The sequence below is a fragment of the Schistocerca piceifrons genome, chromosome 9 (assembly GCF_021461385.2).
Source record: "Schistocerca piceifrons isolate TAMUIC-IGC-003096 chromosome 9, iqSchPice1.1, whole genome shotgun sequence".
Taxonomy (NCBI): domain Eukaryota; kingdom Metazoa; phylum Arthropoda; class Insecta; order Orthoptera; family Acrididae; genus Schistocerca; species Schistocerca piceifrons.
The window spans coordinates 133,547,162-133,567,666 of record NC_060146.1 but is presented as its reverse complement, the minus strand read 5'-3'; the positions used below and the strand labels follow the sequence as shown (position 1 = coordinate 133,567,666).

Here is a 20,505-nt window from a genome sequence, read left to right as displayed (position 1 = left end):
TGTCCAAGCCAGTCAGGCACGTCCTGGCCTGCCGGCGTCCTTGGTGTTATGCAATACCTAAATTGTGGAATCGCGCCACTAGTAACACTAGGTGGCGGCGATTAACTTTCTAATGGGGCTCTCACAGGGTTCTCACTCGAAGCGGATGCCCCTTCAGATCCAAATATGTACGCTGGCACGCGCGACAGCGGCACTTCCCATCCATCGTCAAATTGAGATTGTGAAGAGTCTTCACCTGCCCGGTACTCCGATGAAGATTAGTGCATTTACACTGCCACAGTTTTCTAAAAATTACTGTTTTGTAATCACTGAAATAATGTCATGTTTATGGTCTTATTTGTCAGGACAAGGTTTGCATGAAAGAAAATCCACCAGAAAAGTCCGAAATTCGGATGGTGTTTTTTAAAAATATGAAAATGTGATTGTTGTTTTGACAGTTCTGCCGTCACATGTTTTAATACATTCTGATTGAATGTTGATATTTTATGAAAAAGAGTACAATTGAAAACAATAGTTCAGTGTGTTATCTGTGGTGATTGTATCTTTGGTGTGTTGCAAGGATTGAAGTTGTCAGTTCATGGTACATATGCAGAGTTTGCAGGCAAATTGCACGAGAATTCTACAGTAAATACTTTCTATTAAACTGGCTGTGAGAAAGAACATGCAAGTGTGTGCTGTGAAAACGCATGGTTTTGTTTTGCTTTTTGCAGACATTTTTAGCAGAAAACAGGAAAGTTGTCTTTATGGCTAAGTTAATGTTCCTACATGTTCGTATATTGAAATCATGCGAAATACTGTCATTGAATTTACTACTTTACCAGTCCAGCAGCTGGAAAGGTATCTCTCATACCCAGTTTCCTAATGATTCCGACAGATTTACCATTTCATTTTGACTTCTATTCCAATTGAGGTTCTGTTTACTATAACAGTACGTAAGGTCAGAGAGAGGGGAGAGGAAGAGGCGGAGAGAGACACGAGGAGGTAGTGGTTATAAAGAAGGGGAAGGAGGATATGGACAGAGATATGAGGAAGGAGGAGACGGATAGAGTGAGTGTGGGATAAGAAATGTACAGGGAGCAGGTGATGATGGACAGAGGTAGGGGGAGGGGAGGGGGGGAGGAGGAAGAGATCAGAACGTATATCCAATTGCCATGCTTATTTAGCAGTTGCAAATCATTGCTGGGTTCGCTAGTAAAATATAATAATCAGTCCTTGTATACAGTCATTATTTCTTATCCACAACAGTGTAAATTTTTAATACACCATGTTTCACATTTGCAAAATAAATAACACCACAGCACTGTCGTGCCTTCAGGTGACACATTCTACGGCGAGTATGTCCCGAACGTGGAGGAGCTGGTGTCCATTGTACAGACCGTGAAACGACAGCTAGCTAAGGCGTGGCCCGAGTTCAACCACGTGACGGCCATTCCCAGGGCGCGTGTGCCCATCGTCAAGTTCCTCCACTGTCCCAGCAACACGCGCTGTGACGCGGCCTTCACGAATGGCATCGGTTGCCGCAATGCTCGGCTGTTGAGGTAAGCTACTGCTCGGGAATGTGCATAGACTGCACCCTCCTCTTTTATGAATTTTACTGTAGTTACGTTAGGATTCAGGAGAACTGTACAGGGTGTTCCATTCGTCTTGACCACACCAGATAACTTCTTATCCAGAATCACAATAAAAATTGAATCAATGAAACATAGCGTTAACTGCAGGACATTAACTACCTTGATTGCCTGTCCTGTAAACGTGTTCATTCCAAAGATTTGAACAGTAACACTTTTTTAAATAGCACCCATTTTTTATTTGGTTATCCCTTCCATCTCCTCAAGACTTATCCAGAAAGTATCAAAAATTTTATCTACTCTTGTGCAAAGTTGATCTAGAAATATGGCAGCATTTTCAACAGTGAAATTAACACAGCTGCTGAATAATTGCTCATCTGCCAATTCATTGTGAACTAACTTCACTCAAAATTATGATCACATTTATCCACTTTTTCTGGAACTCCATTCTTTTTGGTAAAATAGTCTGTCTTCTGCTAATCAACAAAACTAATAAAATTTTGAAAATATTATGTAATTGTACCCACCAAGTGGTGGCAGGAGAACAATGTACAGAAGTGTTATCTATGCAAGCTTTTGGATCCGGAAGGGTTGAAGGGAAAAAAGAGGTGTGAATGAAAAGGACTGGTGAGGTTTAAGAAAAGGGGTAGAGTTCAGAAAAGTTTCCTAGAACAGCAGGTCAGTGAGCCTTACCAGAAGGGATGAGAATGGAAATCAGAATGTTGGGGACTGCAGCGGATGAGTGGGGGACTGCACCGGACAGGATTTGAAAACCTATTCAAATCTCGTTGAGTTCCCAACATCCTATCCAGTAAGCCTCCCCTGACCTGGAGTTCTGGGTGACTTTTCCGAACCCTGCCTCCTTTTCCTAAATCTCACCAGTCCTTATCCTTCACCCCTCTTCCCTCACTGCAGCCCCCAGCAACATAGTTACTTTGGCAAATGTACTGACTTAAGTACAGCTTTCTCAAATGCTTACAACTACTTCTACTATTTACAGTACACCCAAATATTTAATAAAAAAGGTATGTTTTCATCATTACTTGCTACTAAAAAAAACAGAAAAAAATGTTCTTTGCACAGATTACATACAAAGTTGGATAGTTTTACATGGCACTCAGAGGTGACTCTCAGTTGCTAATTGGATGGCACGTTGATGCATATTCTAATATGGTTCAAATCAAATTTCACAAAAAATTAAAAAAGAACAATAATCTATTTCCCAGTAATCAGAATTTACAACCCGTATGAAGTGCTGCAACATGTCGTGTTAATGACGACTTGGAGTTGTGGGGAATCAGCTTCTCCACAAGAATAAACCTCAGTACCTGCACATTATAGTTATTGCCAGTATGATTATAACCTGCTGTGGTATTAAGCTATTTCAGTTTCCTCGTATTGTATGGCAGTCCTCTGTGTTTCATTGTAAAATTTTATAGAAAATGTGTGGCCGAATTTCAAAGCACATTAGAAGCCTTGTGTGTAAACCAGACTAATTTGGCAATCTGTCTGTAGTTTGTAGAAATCTTACTGGCCCAGTCCTATCAATCGTCTAAAACAAAAATGTTTTGACACAGAGTAACTTGTTTGTAGAATTGTAAATGTTGTTGTGGAACCTACACATTTCAGAGACGGGTTGGCCAGAGTGGTGGGGACTCTGTGGCAGTTGTGCACTGCACAGACTTGTTACACACACTGCAGAATTATATGACGACTCCTTGTCGCTCCAAAAACTTGGCAACACACACTAATGTGCGGAGAAACGGTATATATTCTCTTTTACAACAATAAATGTAGTTTTTATTTTCTCTTCAGTGTGCAGATCTCTCAGTTATAACAAAATTTTTGAGTGAGCTAACTTTCAAATGTTAGTCTAGTGGTGGAGCAGAAGTGTGGCAAAAATACTTTCGTATAATTACAATTGCGACTGACTTGGCATGTTCATTGTGAGAACAAAAAGTAGGCAGGAGGTAGTTGAGGCTTTCACAGGCATCAGGACAGCATTATCACATCGTTTTAGACTTGACAGTTGTAGACTAATGAGCAGATTTGAATGGATGCGATGTTGAGGCACAACCACTAATTGGCAGGAGTCTCTTTGACCATTTTGGGTCTTGTAAGCACTTCCACCAGTAGCCAAGATGGTGCTTGACTAAGCAGTTTCCGTGGTGCTGTGTCTGTGGCAGTGTCTTTTATGATGCATTTGACACTTTCTTTTAATCATTTATCACTTCAAATACTAATCTTTTCGTACTCGCACACCTTTCACCAAATCTAGACCATGAGCTTTGCTACAGATCAGTCAGTCACCACGATCTACATTCCAAAAATAAAGTAGCCAGAAGAAACATTATCGATGTTCTGTTCTCTTCCTGTTTGCACGTGTATGATGTGGACACCATAACATTATTAGGTGAAAAAGAGAGACAGCTTACCCCACGATTGTCAACCCTCCTCTGGAGTATTACTGTGAGGTGTGGGATCTGCATCAGATTGGACTGACATAGGCCGTCGAAAACGTTCAAAGAAGGGAAGCTCATTTAGTGTTATCACAAAACAGGAGACAGAGTTCCACAGATATAAGTGAATTGGTGTGTTAGGTTCAGTTGACCCCTTGACTCTGAATTGGCACAATTTGTTCTTCATTCTGTAGCATAATTCAAAAACAGTCTTATACCCTTTTTCTTGTCTTAAAATTTAAAAAAATCTGTTCTGAAAATATTTTTAATTTGTCTAGATCACGTATGTGTATAGAAATTAAAACACAATGATTAGACTAATTCCAGTTGTCAATGCAACCTCCTGAGGTCTGTGAACAAGCATAAAAAAAGTCACATTAGGCAAAATTTCTTTTTGGCAGAATAATCTTTAAGCTTAGTTTTTGAAAGAACACACACATACAAATGTGATAACCTATCACTCGTGGTAAAAATTTTAACGTAAAACTAATGGAATGAGCATAATATATAAAAATTATATCACAATTAACTACGTGCAACTTTACAGTGTTACACTGAAGGTAAAACATTTTACACATGATGCTCATATGAGACACAACTTGAACAAAAATTGGATGTACCAGGAATGATCGTATTGTGCAATAACTGGCACTGGTATAAAAGCAAAGATCATTGAAATATTTTGGTTGTGACAGCACAACAAAAATGAGACTGGTTCTAAGCCTGTAAAAATAAATGAATCAAGCAAATACTTAGTAAACAATGAAACATAAAATCTGATGTTAAAAGCAGTGACAGTATTAAAGAGCAAGAACATGCTCTGGGTAATGAAATAATAGTCAAATGTAAAACATAAAAAGGTCATTGTTAAACCATGTAACATTTTTACAGCAAAATAAACTGTTTCTGTGTCCAATAGAGAGTAGGACTAGCTTGACTGTTACCCATTCATAGCCATGACATAAGTGAATGCTGCATTCACTTGTGCCAGCCAAAACAAAGGCAAACTGATATTCAATTTTTTGGCTCATTATTATGATAATAGACTGCAACATTTCGGTCTCGGGACTGTTCGCTTCTAGTGCCGCTTTCTGCCATCTAGCTGCGCTTTCGCACTTCTCGTCACGAGGTGGCGCCCCATCTGCATCGGCAGTCTTCTCGCCATAGATTTTAATTTAATGATATGTTGACAATATAATGATTTTTAATTCTTTTATTACATTGTGGCAATGGGCCTCATTGCTGTTTCGTGTTCTACTTGTAACTTTCTTGTAACTAATACGGACTCTGGCCTCTGTTTTCTGTATAGTTGGGATTTCCTTCTCAAGTATTTTTAATTATTACATTGTTGTTTCCACACATAGGTTTAACTGTTACCTTTTATTTGTTTTATATGTTGATCTATGTAACTGAATTCATTTGCTTGTGCTTGCACACCACCTGTCAACTTTTGATTTCACATGCACAAGTGCACGCAGCATTCAGTTATGTTACGGCTATGAATGTCTAATAATGAAGTTAGTTCTTCTAGACACAGAATTATTTTGTTTTGCTGTTGACAAGTTATATTGTGTAATGATGACCTTCTTGTGTCTTAGATTTGACTTTGATTCTATTTTCCATGGTATGTTCTTCTTTTTGAATATTGTCACAGCTTTTAACTTCAGATTTTATGTTACTGTTTACTATGTATTTGTTTATTCCTACAGGTGTAACACTGTATAGTTGCTTGTAGTTCAGTCATATTTATATATAAAAAATCATACTCGTTCAGCACATTATCTGCTGACATTTTTACCATGAATGGGAGATTATTACATCTGTATTTGTGTTTCTCTTCAAACATTTTAAGCTTGAAGATTATTCTGTGAAATAAATTTCTTTTCCCTAAGGTGACTTTTTTGTGCCTGTGAACAGATCTGATGATGGTTGCATTGTCAACTAATCTAGTCATCATATTTTAATGAATACATATTGCTACGCGCGCGCACACACGCGCGCGCACACACACACACACACACACACACACACACACACACACACACACACACACACTCTTAAGATTTTTGAAAAAGAACTTTTTAAATTTTAAGAAATTATGTAAGATCACTTTCTCCCACCCTGAAAATGCCAGGCATTACTAAAGTCACTGTTTTCTGTAAGTGTGTCATATCATTTTCTGCTATTTCTAGACTTAAGTCCTTTTGCCCCAAGAAGAGCAAATTGTGGGTTGCTTTTGAATCGCAGTGCAAAATGTGGTAGTAATATAATTATGGTGTCATTTAAAATGGTTGTTAAAGTAATGGTTTTTTGCTATGTACATTTTTAACTGTCACAAAAACCACAAGAGATTTGTAAATAAAAATAGTTCTATATACTCCTTTTTGAGCAGTACAGTTCTTAGTATTCCTGTCTGTTGAGAGCCTCCTGGAACATCTTGTCTCAGAACTTGAAATTTTCAGATGCTCTTGGACCCAAACATCTGCTAAAATATTGGGAATGTCTTGGTCATGGGTTTTCATGCCACATATGAACTTTCACAATCAGCTGCTCACAGAATGTTGCATGTGCAAATTGTATAACACAGGGGATGATGAAAGGAAACAGAGGGTGGGTAGGCCGCTAAAGTTTCTCCCTCCCTATTCAACTCTTGCCTCCCTCTGATGTCGTTTGAATCTTATAACTGCCGTCTGGCTTATATACAAGTTTATTTTCACACAGATATTGATCAAACAGATTTCTTACACCTTATTACCAGTTTCGGCATACTGTCATCCTCAGATCTGTTACAAAGATAAATATTGTGTAAGCGACAGGTTCAATAAGTAAACACTAAATCTAAAAAGTCGTAGTGATATATAAATATAAAAGATTATAAAATGTTTATAGCCACTTATGGCAGCTGTACACATGATTAAAATATTCTGATGTAAATCATCGTCAAGTTAAACATGTGAGTGCATGGTATGTGCTGGTAATACTCAGGTTGCATCTGGTATTTATACAAGACTAATGCCAGCAGAGGGCACTTTAGCTGGAGCACATATTATACCAGTGTCGCCAATGTGATGATTAAATTGTGGCATGCACAGTCATTAGTTAAATTTTTTTTAAACATTCATACTTAAAATACCATAAAATGTACAAATACTTATATAATACAGCCACTAGCTTGACTAGGAATAACATACAACCTGTATAAGCTAATATAAAAAGTGTAAAAATAAAATATAAAATCTAAAAAATTTTCCAACCTGAAAGATCAGTTACCATAAACATAATTGTAAAACAATTAATGAAATAGTAACTATGCGTTAGAAGTAAAAAAAATTAGGTATTTTATTTTATTGTTACACTTTTTATATTAGCTTATACGGGTTGTATGTTTTACCTAGTCAAGCTTGTGGCTGTATTATATTAGTATTTGTACTTTTTATGGTATTTTAAGTATGAATCCAATTTCACATCAGTTAAGTTTTATTGTCAGACGCTCATTTTGCTATGGGTAGTAGTTAAAAAAAATTTTAACTAATGACTGTGCATGCCGCAATTTAATCCTCACATTGGCGACACTGGTTTAATAAGTGCTCTAACTAAAGTGCCCTCTGCTGGTGTTAGTCTCTTGTATAAATACCAGACACAATCTGATTATTACCAGCACATACCATGTACTCACATGTTTAACTTGACAATGATTTACATCAGAATATATGAATTGTATGTGTGGCTGCCATAAGTGGCTATAAACATTTTATAATTTTTTATATTTATGTTTCACTAAAACTTTTTGATTTCAGTGTTAACTTATTGAACCTGTCACTTACACAATATTTATCTTTGTAACAGATCTGAGGATGGCAGTATGCCGAAACCAGTAATAAAGTGTAAGAAATCTGTGTGATTAAGACGGTCTTGTGAAAATAAAGTGCCAAAAATGATTGCGGACTCATTACAGACTTCATGTCTTCAATTAGTTATATACAAGTTGTAAATAACCTTTCACTCCCTGCCTTTCATCCTTTATAACTTCATAACTTCAGAATTTTTTTAGTCATTCCAGTTAACATTATCTACAAATGTGGGTTTGCCTTTTGTCAGTCTATATTCTAAGATACTTAAGTCATAGTTAGTATTGCCTCACATGTGCCAACATTTCTCTGGAAAGTAAACTGATCTTCCCCAACTTGCATTATACCGCTTGTTCCATTCTTCTGTAGATAATTTATATTAATATTATTAGTGTTGTTTATATGAAATTAAAATTATATATATGGTATGTGGTCAAGAGACGATGCTTTGCCTGCAAATTTCCTTTTCCCCGAAGACTTCCTGTTAGTGAGCTATGGTAGTGAGGACTTTACTTTTTGATTCACTTTTTCAACTTTTGTCTGTAGCGATGGCTGTGTCTTCTGACATAGTCTAGCTTTCATAGTCTAGCTTTCATAGTCTAGCTTTCATAGTCTAGCTTTCATAGTCTAGCTTTCATAGTCTAGCTTTCATAGTCTAGCTTTCATAGTCTAGCTTTCATAGTCTAGCTTTCATAGTCTAGCTTTCATAGTCTAGCTTTCATAGTCTAGCTTTCATAGTCTAGCTTTCATAGTCTAGCTTTCATAGTCTAGCTTTCATAGTCTAGCTTTCATAGTCTAGCTTTCATAGTCTAGCTTTCATAGTCTAGCTTTCATTTCTGTTCCCAGATTTGTGTTGTCTCTGGACAGCCGCATCCGACCCCTCCTGTTGTTCCTCAAGCGCTGGGTTTACAGCATAGACTTGACGCCAGTAGCCAGGAACTCGCCGAGACCGGAGCTGACGTCCCATGCTCTTGCTATGGTCACCTTCACCTTCCTACAGACGGTGAAGCCTCCCATCCTGCCTCCCATAAAGGGTATAAAGGAAGCTGCGGACTACAGCATCAAGGTTGCAGGTTGGTGATGTACGCACTTCCCCTATTCTTGCAGTAGTGTTTGTGTGAGGTCAGTTCAATAAAACAGTAAGGTTCCTGGTCACGGACTCAATTAAAATACATATCAGCAAGTAGAGTGGCTTTTATTCAAAGAGTGTCACGGTCCAGCTGGGGGATCTATTGATCTGATGGAATTATTCTGTACAGCTGTGTTAGCTGCAGTGCCAGGTGTAGTAGTGGAGGGCACATCTCCCTAGTAAGCAGGAGACCCATGTTAAAGTCCCAGCCTTGGCACAAATTTTAATTCATTACTTCAGCTTCTATCCTTATCAATGATACAGCTGGGGGAGGTGTGATATATTACACTGTTTAGTTGAAGTGGTGAGTTGAAGTTAAGCAAGTAAGCAAGACAGGATGTTGCCGGGCTGTGGATGCATCCATCTTCACAACTAACAAAATACACATATGTGTGGCTATGTTGTGCCAACACTGCAACTTAGAAAGACTCAGGTGAGGGGTTTCATCACACACTGTAGCGGGTGAAAGGGGGGGGGGGGGGAAGGAAAAAAAAGGCAGTGGTGGCTGGGGAGGGGGCGGCAGGGACTGACACTGATGTTGAGTTCAGAGAGGGAGAGGTGGCAGATGCACAACATAAGAATGATGTGGAGGAGTGGACTGAGAAGAGGGGCTAAGGGGTTGGACATACATAGGGAAACACTGCACGAAAAGCATGCTTGAACAGAAATACAGATGCTAGCCGAGCATACAGGTGGCACCTGTATTTGACCATGAACGGCACCTGTTCAACACTGTCAATACATTGAAAGTGCCAATTGTGATCAGAACAGAGTTTTGTGCAGTTTTGAGTGAATTACATCGGAGCTAAGTGAATTCAAACGTGGGCAAACTCTTGTTTGGTGTAGTGTGGGTTCCATAACCAACATAGCTGATGTGTTTGGTGTTGCGAGCGGCACCTTATTGAAGATTTATAGTGCGTACAGGGAAAGTGGAAAAGTCATACAGTAAGTCACAACGTGAATGAAAGTGTGTGATGAGAGATTGAGATGGAAAAATAAGAGGACAGTGCCTGCAAAAGTCACTTCAGAACTGAATGTTGCGCTCGTGAACCTGTCGACACCGAAACACTAGAAAGGGAGCTCCGTAAGCTGCAATTTGCAGAGTTCCAAAACAACTGATTTAGTGATGCAGAAGCCTGTAATAGCAAAACATGGTGCCAAAAACATAAAACATGGGCTGTGGATTAACAGAAGAGTCATTTGGTCAGTTGAGAGTTGTTGCACACTGTTTGCAACTTCTGGCTAAGTTTACATCCAAAAAGTGGAACATGTTGGGGCTTCAGTGATGATTTGGGCATGCACATTGAGGCATTCTGTGGTCCCCACAGTTACCTTGCAAGGTTGCCTTACTGCCAAGGATTGTGACCATTTTGGCTGATCAGGTGTTTGTTCCCCAGTGGCGATACCGTGTTCCAAGATGACAGGGCCCTCATTCCCGCAAGTCACATTGTGCAGGACTGGAAAGTTCAAACCCACATCCTGCCATCTTGATTTAGGCTTTCCGTGATTTTCCATCGCTTCAGGCAAATTCTGGGATGGTCCCTTTGAAAGGGCACGGCTGATTTCCTTCCTCATCCTTTGTGACCGATGACCTCGTTGTTTGGTCTCCTCCCCTAAACCAACCAACCAGCCAGGACAAAGATGGATTGTTGCATATCCCCCAGCCACCACAGTCACCAAATGTAAATATTATTCATTGTCTGTGGTCCAGTTAGGAGAGAACGGTGTGTGATCACTATCCATCTCTGTCGTTATTACCTGAAATTGCCTCCGTTTTGCAGGAAGAATGGTATAAGATTCCCTTCAGAACCATACAATGCCTGTATTTCATCATTCTGAGGTGAATGGAAGCCATTTTGAGTGCCAGTGGTTTTCCTACACAGTATTATGTATAGTAATGTGTTGTGTTTTTATTGTTTTCAAGTTTTTGTCCCCCCCCCCCCCCCTCTCTCTCTGTAGAGCAGAGGAACTGCAGTACTGTGGAGTAGAGGGTGTGAACACACAATGAATGAAGTTGTGGGTCTGGGGCAACAGGAGAGTTGGGTATGTGGCAGGGGCAAACAGAGATTCAGGGCAGGATGATTGTGGGATATAAGGATGTGTTGCAAGAACTAAATCCCATCTACATAGTTAAGTGAAGCTGGTGTTTGGGGGAAGGATCCAGGTAACATAGGTTGTAAAGCAGCTGTCGAAATAGAGCATGTTTCATTCAGCAGTTTGTTCTACCAGTGGGTGGTCAGCTCTGTTCTCGGATGCAGTTTAGAAATGGCCATTCATTTGGTTTGTCAGTTGGTTAATGTTCATGCCCACATAAAATACTGATCAGAAATTGTAGCAGAGCTGATATATGACATGAGTGCTTTGACAGGTGGCCCTTCCTCTGATAGGATAGGGTTTCACTGTGATGGGAGTGGAGGAAAAAGTGTTGGAGGGGTTTATAAGATAGGTCTTGCACCTGGGTCTTCCATAGGGATTTGGCCCTTATGGCTAGAAGATGGGAATGGGTGTGGGCTAGGATATTTCACAGATTGGATGGGTAGTGGAATACAACTTTACAATTTTGGAAGGGGTGGGAAGTATCCTGGGTAGGATAACACTGGGTTCGATGTGGGGCAGTGGTGGAGTGAGTGGAATGCTGTAGCCTGTTGTGGGGTCGTGAACTACTGAGGGCTATGGCGGGTATGAAGCCTCTCGGTCGTTTCTAGGTCCCCAATTACATAAAATACAATACAAATCTTGGATATTGCATTTCTCATTACCAGGCACTATGACAAATACTTGAAGCCCTGGCAAGAGATGCTCTTTGTTATTGAAGGCCATGGTGATGAGGGGGAGTACTCATGTGCAGCTGATTCATAGGATTGGTTCAAGGATTGGGGGGGGGGGGGGCATATGGATACAGCACAGGAACCTTGTCTGTGGCCTAGGTTTGCGAGTGTTGCATGTCTGAGAAGGTGTTAATAAGACTTCCAGTGAAATAGGCAAGGGATTGGAAGCCATAGCAGATACACTGTTCGCAGGTGGCCAAACCATATGGGAAACATCCATCAAATGTTTTCACATCTGCAAATATGGACAACTGTCAGCTATATAATGGAATGAAAGTAATGAACATTTGTGCCAGGCTGGGTGTTGATCACAGATTTTCCACTTATCTCTAGCAGTCGCCTTACAGTTAGGGTATTGGAGCATGCCTCGTGGGCAGACTCAGACTTTCGTATCTCGTCAACCACATGTTTACAACCTGCATTCATACACCCATTATATATATTCCTATAGAGGGGTGACATTTTAATTTAAAGTTGCTTGCCCGGTGTTTGTGGATAAATACAATTTTGCAGTGCCTGTGTTGTTGAGAAATATGTTGGAAAGTTCCTTTGGATGCGCATGCATCATATTTCTGCACAATACGGGCTCGGCAATATCATATATGGGGGGAGACACTTTAGTGTGGAAGGGATGACTGCTATCAAAATACTGGTATTGTTGATGTTAGTGGGCCTGGTATGGACAGAGGTTTTTATGGAGTCTTCAGAGAAGTGGTAAATGTTAAGAAGGTGGCATGCTGGACTGAAGAGATCCAGGTGCAGTACAAGAGGAAGGAGGTGCTTGGGATGTGGAGTGATGAGGATAGTGTCTGTATTCTGGGTGAGGTAGTTCTGAACACATTTTCCAAAGACTGTATTGAGTAACCAATTTGATAAACCATGCACAATGAAAATATTTCAGACGTGGTAGCTAGAAATGGTCCTAATTTATTAACAATGGTAGTAGAGACACAGTCGTTTCATAGCAGTGATTGTTACTGAAGTTAATAAATCCATCAAGAAGTTTAAAAGAGCTTTCAGGCTGGAAAGAGCAGATAACCAGTTATTAGCATCATACTTAGACAATGAATGGACATCATTTACTTCCAACAAGTAAACCCCCAGTTTTTTAAGGAATCAGTCCAGTGTATAACCGGTCATATCCTAAACTATGTGCTATACAATGATATAATTTTGCAGGTATGTTCAGTGGTGTATGTGGATACCATCTGCAAAACGTGTTTCAAAAAGTTAGTGATAAAGAAGAAATACATTAAAACATCACACCGGACATCAGATGCTCAAGATTTACTGCATGAAGAGTGAAAATGTAGCAAGTGATAAACTTTTTTGTTTTATTATTGTGTTAGGAAGGGGTGTCAGCAAGAAAGTTTTGGAAAGGTTTGAAATTGTGTAAAGTTTGTTGGAAGTCACTAAGTGCTCTCATTCCCACATAGTAGATGAATATCGTCTGGGTAAATTGTGTGCTGCGAGTTATGTTGCCCCAAGATGTATGCACAGTTTCTAACTTGTCATTTAGTTACGTGTGATTTGCAATCTGTTATGTGTTACTTTCTGATAATCATATTTTTTTCTGATTACCGTTAAAATATAATGACAATAAATGTTTGAGATCATTTGTTCACTCTTAGAAAGAAAAAGTGTGTTAATAGTGCGTTCATGGACGGTCAGTGTCGGGATCAGTGATTATGATTCCAGAAATAATTGATTGGACGAAGATAAAGTGCACACAACCGTGTAGGGCGAATTATGACCTTGAAATTGGTTGTAGATGTATGCAGGTCAATTTTGTGACAGGCTAGTAAGCTTTGCGAGTGCCTCGTGGTATCAAGACTGCTTTCGCGCCATGGATGGTTTGCTTTAAATTCGTGAAAAAGCAATTTATGCGAATTCTTAATTATCGCATAAGGGTAGAATATTTGTTGAGCCATTGAGGAGGGTGTAAGTTTGGATAGAAAGATCATTTTCAAAATCCAATATAAATCCTGTTGATTGAAGTAGCCTAACAACCCAAAATGTCATACGGGGTTATCAGTAGAAACAGTGTACTATTTTTAGTGCGCACATTTACACTCTACATAGAGGTGTGGATGATTTGTTGGCACGAAATAAACATTTGAAAGCGTTTGATTAAATAAAAAGGAAAAATATAAAGAAGTTTATTTGTATATTTTGTTATTTCATGAACAGTGGTATTTTCTTATAGTGGTGTAGAGCCTTACGTATTATGTATATTGTGACAGACTGATCGGAAGTGCTCTCGTTAAAAGTAGAGTTTTGGGCCTGATAAAGAATAGTCTCAGAGGTTAAGTGCAGAATAATATCACACTCAAATAACACAGCATCGAAACCCACTATCTTTATACTATATTAAGTTAGCTATTCCAGAATCAGGGGATACCCTGGCCGTGTAGTTGTGTGTTGTCGACAACAAATAGGTAAACACTAACATAAACATTTCTCATGCTCTGATATCAACGAAGGAAAGAAGAGACAACAATGACAACATATACGCATACATATACAAACAGTATACGTGGCGCCTTACAATTCAACAACACATAGGACGTCTTGGTATAGGGAGAGGGGGTGTTAGGACAGAGGGGAGGATATCTGTAGGGTGGAGGGTGTGTGGGGACAGTCAATTAATGGTGATCAAGACCAGGATGGTTCCAGGTGTGAAGGATGTGTTCCAAGGATATCTCCTGCCTGCATAGTTCAGAAAAGGTGGTGGTGGTGGTGGTGGTGCTGGTGGTGGTGGTGGTGGTGGTGGTGGTGGAGAGAAGAATCCAGATGGCCCAGGTCGTGAAGCAGCCACTGAAATCTTGCATGCTGTGTTCAACTGCTTGTTGCAGCTGTTCCTTCTTGGCAACAGTTTGGTGGTGGACAGCTGATACATGGACAATGAATGGTTATGGAACATTGTGTGGATAGATGAAGCCCATTTCCATCTTAAAAATCGTGTCAAGACACACAATTGCGGAATATCGGCAACAGAAAATCTGATGTGACTCTTCAAGCTTTCCCGGCGGATGTGTTGTAAATAGTCTTCACGTGTTTGCTGCCGGACCTGAAGATGTCTGACAGTTGCTCCGAGGAAATATTGTGGAATTTGCATAACGTGATCCGGCGGTAAACACATGAAGACTATTTACAACAGAAAATCTGCTCACACATAAACCAGTACCACTTCATTCTCCAAAGGAAACTTGTGTGGTGTGGGTTGACAGCATTGTTCATCATAGGGCTGTATTTTTTCGAGGAGCGAGCCCTGCGGGTCATGTTATCTGTATTGTCAGTGGTAAATGCGATGAGAGTTTTCTGCACAGCAATGCCATTCCAACACTTCAACAGTTTGGATATGTGTGTGAAGAAGCATTTTTACGCAAGATACTGTTCCTCCGCACATTGCACAGCCAGTGAAGTGACTGCTGCAGATGCATTTTGAAAATGCTAGAATGATCAGCTGTCATTTCCGTACAGTCTGCCTGCCCATATAATCTAATCTTAATCTGGGTGACTTCTGGCTGCTGGGTTATCCGAAAGATTCTGTGTTCAGTGCTGTGATTACAAACATAGCTGAACTGAAGGCACACACTGCGCAACACATTCTGAACGGATCCCCTGAGACACTGTGATCTGCCGTGGAATGTGCTGTCTTGATTTCAGCTTGGGGCAGAAAACAGTGGTCAGCATACTGAACATGTCTTGCGCCTGTCTCACAACTAGAAACTGATGTCATATTGCATTTGTGGTTTTTGGCGTCAGGACTATTAGAAATGGATGGCATTTTACTTTTTATGTGGTTTTTAGCCTCAAGACAATTAAAAACCAATATTTCCCGTCTAATATGATACGATCTTTGCATGGTGGATGGGTTAAACTAACTGTGCCACAACTATTGACTGCCTAACTTGTACAGTCATGCACATTGAGTTGCACCTTAGTGTCCATGTTTTTCAATCATAGCCACCATATTGCAATTCATCTGTCATTTGTAGCCAAACCTATTTATGTTGTGATGCTTACAGCACCATCTCGTGGGAGAATTTTCGTTATATCCCCCTCCCTCCCCCCAATAACATTTCCCCCCTTCTTTGATAATATGATATTCAAATTTGACATCATTCTTAGCAGTTCTTTCTTACAGCATTTTGAAACTGGAACTTTAATTATAGTTGGCCTGAAATTTAATCTAGCAATGGCCTTGCCACAGTGGTAACACCAATTCCCACTGCATCAAGGAAGTTAAGTGTTGTCAGGCTCGGCTAGCACTTGGATGAGTGACTGTCTGGTCTGCTAAATGCTGTTGGAAAGCAGGCTCCTCTCAGCACTTATGAGGCAAACTGAGGAGCTACTTGAAACTTCCTGGCAGATTAAAACTGTGTGCCAGACAGAGACTCTAACTTGCAACATTTGCCTTTCAGTTTAGTAATTCTATCCACTGTGGGGAAATTAACCTGTTAGGTGGGTAGTTTGTGAGCGCACCTCTTCCTCACATAAATTTTCCTTCATTTTTAATTGAAATTGATATTGGGTGGGAATGAATAAAATATGTTGCAGAAGTTAACGAAAATTTATTTTCACGATATTAAAAGTTGTTTTCAGTGCAAAACATTTTAAAGTAAGGTGCTACACACAAGGATACTTGGAGTTCTGCGCACCAGTATGAAGTCTCTTTCCGAAGGCCTTTCCGTGTGCACAACACACACCTCCTTATCGGTCATTTCTTCATTGTGGGTGGCAGAAGGTCTGGAAAATGCCTGGCTTTAAGACACGTTACTTTCGGTGTTCGAGGTGAGTGTCCTACTCGTGCCCTCATGGTGAAGGTATGAGCAACTGTTTGCCGAGACTAATCGTGAAGCTCATTCTATGTTGTTCACCACCATGCTTCCTGTACAGAAATGGACTAGGCACTGTGAGCTACAGTAGTGCTTTGTTGTCGGTATTTCCGAATCAGTCACTGTACTAGCCAGATTTTTCTGAACTGAAGTCACTTTCACTAGCTGCAACATCTGTATCCTGGAAACTTTCAGAACCGTCTGTGAAATTTTGTCACTTTCTAAAAGCAGCTGCTCTGTCTTCGAATCTGATAAGGCTTCTAGAATTACTCACAAACACATCAGGAAATGCAGATGGAAAAGGTACACTTTTGTGGCTGCTTCATTGAACGCATACTGTTAATGCACGCTGAAGTGGAAAATGTTGTAGGTAGCCCAGAATATGCTGTGATGCTTGAAGAGCTGCCATTTTGTGGACGATGCTCAACTAATACCGCAGTTTAAATGGCTGACTGATAACTCGGTATTCCCACTTGCTATTAGCCACAGAATGTGCCAGACGTATATATCCATCCAACACACTGTGAATTAACAGAGTGCAGACAGAGATATCTGTTGTGCGTACTTAAAAGATGAATGCAACACAGGATGGTGCTTTTGATTTACAGGTTGGGAAACCGCATTTTGCAACGACAGCGAACAGTTTCGCATCACAGATCCCCACGACAGGCGGTCTGTCCGTGAACTGCTGCTGGGCTTCCTGCAGTGCTTCCAGCGGATCGACTGGCAGAAGATGGCAGCATCTCCGCTGGATGGAGCGTTTGTGCCACGCCAGTCGGTGCCGCGCATCGTGCCTACGAAATCTGCAGCGATGGTGGTTCTCGACCCGTTCAACCTGAGTCGAAACCTGACCGTGAACGTCAGTGACGTGGCACTGTGTCGACTCTGCGCGACTTGTGCGTTGACAGTGAGGGAGATGACTTCTCGCTGATGGCAAGTGAGTTACTATTTATTACTTTCCTGATATTCTAGAAGTAAAGAACATTTTGAAATGGTGAGCTGCACAATTTTCTGCCCCACCCCCACTACAGTGTTGGAGATCTTCACGATTGTCAGTGCCAGTATGACACTAACAGTGAGAGCGAAATGTCATTTACTGTTTATTTGTACAATTTTAAAATGTGCTATTCTATGACAATCCCACAGAATGTACAATTTGTAGTGTGATATGGTTTCTGTACAATGTGTAGTGTGATATGGTTTCTGGATGCAGAAATAGTCTGCCCAGTTGAAAATTACAGGCAGATAATCAGAGTAGATGGAAATGTGACAAATGAAGCTTCACTTTTAAAATAGTGCACCATTTGTAATGGCAGATGAATGAATATATGTGCGTGCCAGGTTTGTTCCTCGACTTATGGCTAACGAACTTGAAAATGAGTGACAAATGGGAGCTGCACAGAGCCCCCCCCCCCCCCAGCCCCCCCCCCCCCCCTCCCCCCACCTCTCTCTCTCTCTCTCTCTCTCTCTCTCTCTCTCTCTCTCTCTCTCTCTCTCTCTCTCTCTCTCTCTATCTATCTATCTATCTATCTATCTATCTATCTCTCAGTACAACATGGACGGTGAAGAATTTTTGAACCACTTTGTTACTAATTCTGAGATCTGCTTTTCACTTAAAGGTCCAGAAACAAAGTACCAGCCAATAGGATGGCATCAATTAAGATCCTCGACAAAACCAAAACAAATTCTGAGGAGTGGAAGGGTTATGGCCACAATGTTTTGGAATAGAGAGGGCATCCTGCTCAGTTGATTTCATCCGTAGAGGAGGGACCATAAATGCAGTGGCCTACTTTCAAACATGTCGAAGACCAACTCGTGCCATTCAAAACAAATGATGTCGATTGTTGTCTAGCAGCATTGTTATTCCTAAATGATTGTTTGCCTGGGTTCTGAAGGATTTTCTTTGTCAGTTTAGATGGAAAGTTTTTGAAAATCTGCCTTATAGCCCAGACTTGGCTGCCAAGTGACAACTATCTTTTCCCAAATCGAAGGATTTTTCTAGGGAGTAAAGTTCTATGGAAAAGACAATGAAATAAGGGGCCATTAGTGACTGGTTCAACAACTTAACAGCAGTGAGAGTATGCAGAAGCCATTGGAAAGCTTATGGATTTCTATGACCAATGTTTAAATTTGAACACAGACTATGTAGAAAAATAGCTAAGGTATCAAAATATGTTGTAAAAAGGTTTTCTTTAATGAAAATGTGTGGTGACACAGATCTCCTTTACTTCTACAATGACCGTCACTTTTCCTCAGGTTACATGGAACTATTTGAGGCAAGGCTACTTGATAATGAAATGAGTTGTTTCATTTATAATTCACTGAGTACTGATTTTAAAAATAAAATTCTAACTAAGAAATTTATTGTACTATGAAGTGAATCTAGTGAGTTTTCTTAAATGGCATTGTGAAATGAAGAAACCGTTCTGACACAATACCTAGACCTTTTTAAGGTTAAATGTTTCTGAAAATCAGAGTAGTTGAATAACTATAGATAAAGTTGCAATAATAAATGGAGAAACAAAACTTAATAGCTAGCTCAGTATAATGACTAATAATCATATGTCTGGAGTATACCATCAAGATGTAAGAAGCTTATTCAGTAACAGAAATGAGCTTCTCATATCAACACTGGACAAAGAAAAATCTAAATTCATTTTTCAGATGTGCAATCCGTAGCAGAACATCTGGGAGTCACAGAAGTTGAAGAGGTGCACCTAGAGGAATACAAGTAAGATATCACATTATATAATTGTAATATGAGAAAGGGGAGTGGCTACATACATAAAAACTGCAATATAGTACCAGGCCATAGACCTCAGTGAATACTGAATTGACCAACTGTTTAAGAGCTGTATTTCAGAAATGGTCATAGGCACACATAAGATAGCAATATATATAGAATCTAGTAGGAAATGCTTAATACTTAACGAAGCGATTAGTGAGTACTAGTAAGATTTAGTGGAACTAATTGTTAAGTGATTGTGTGTGAAAATTTGAATGTAGATGTCACCTCTTGATAGTTGTGATTGAGAGCACATACAGTGTAACAGTGTTACGTTCCATCCTGCCTTTTCCATTGTTTGATTAGAGCACATACAGTGAAGGAAAAAAATTGGAATACCAAAAACTAATTATGTAGAGTAATGAAATTTCAAGAATACATTTGTCTAGGTAACAAACATACTTAAGTGACTAACATTGCAAGATCACAGATTAATGCAAGTGCAGGATAAGCCATCATAAATGGGAAATGGTGGTACATTAATAACTTGTTTAACTGCCAGAATGTTGAATGCAAGTGTGAAAAGGTGCATTCATTGTGTTGTACATGTGTGCTGGATGTCAGTTTGTGGGATGGAGTTTCATGCCTGTTACACGTGGTTGGTCGATACAGGGACGGTTGATGCTGTTTGTGAACGACATTGTCATCCGTAGAACATGTTGGGTTACAAAAGCAGTGTGTGGACGAGCATGGGCACTGAGGCAGAACCAGCTTTCATCAGAAAATGCAACAGACCTTCACCCTGCCTTCCAATCAGCTCTCACTTGATGCCAGTGAAGTAGCAGGTGGCAGCGGTTTGGGGGCCAGTGGAATGCACGCTCAGACTGTCCTGGAAGTAACAGATTTGTAACAAGAATGATATTTTCACTCTGCAGCGGAGTGTGCGCTGATACGAAACTTCCTGGCAGATTAAAACTGTGTGCCGGACCGAGACTCGAACTCGGGACCTTTGCCTCTCGCGGGCAAGTGCTCTACCAACTGAGCTACCCGAGCACGACTCGCGCCCCGTCCTTGCCCGCGAAAGGCAAAGGTCCCGAGTTCGAGTCT

At 40.2% G+C, this 20,505-nt stretch overlaps 1 protein-coding gene across 5 annotated transcripts in view; it reads left to right on the top strand.

Annotated features, from left to right (window-relative positions):
• LOC124717372 (speckle targeted PIP5K1A-regulated poly(A) polymerase-like) overlaps positions 1–20,505 on the top strand; it is a 221,362-nt gene that overhangs the window by 42,952 nt on the left and 157,905 nt on the right. For all 5 annotated transcript variants that reach the window (XM_047244208.1, XM_047244210.1, XM_047244206.1 and 2 more), the window contains exons 6-9: positions 1,316–1,538; positions 8,722–8,948; positions 17,282–17,610; positions 19,338–19,404. In XM_047244208.1, coding sequence (XP_047100164.1) covers positions 1,316–1,538; positions 8,722–8,948; positions 17,282–17,604 — 773 coding nt within the window. In that variant the 3' untranslated portion in view covers positions 17,605–17,610; positions 19,338–19,404. The remainder of the gene's footprint in view (positions 1–1,315; positions 1,539–8,721; positions 8,949–17,281; positions 17,611–19,337; positions 19,405–20,505) is intronic.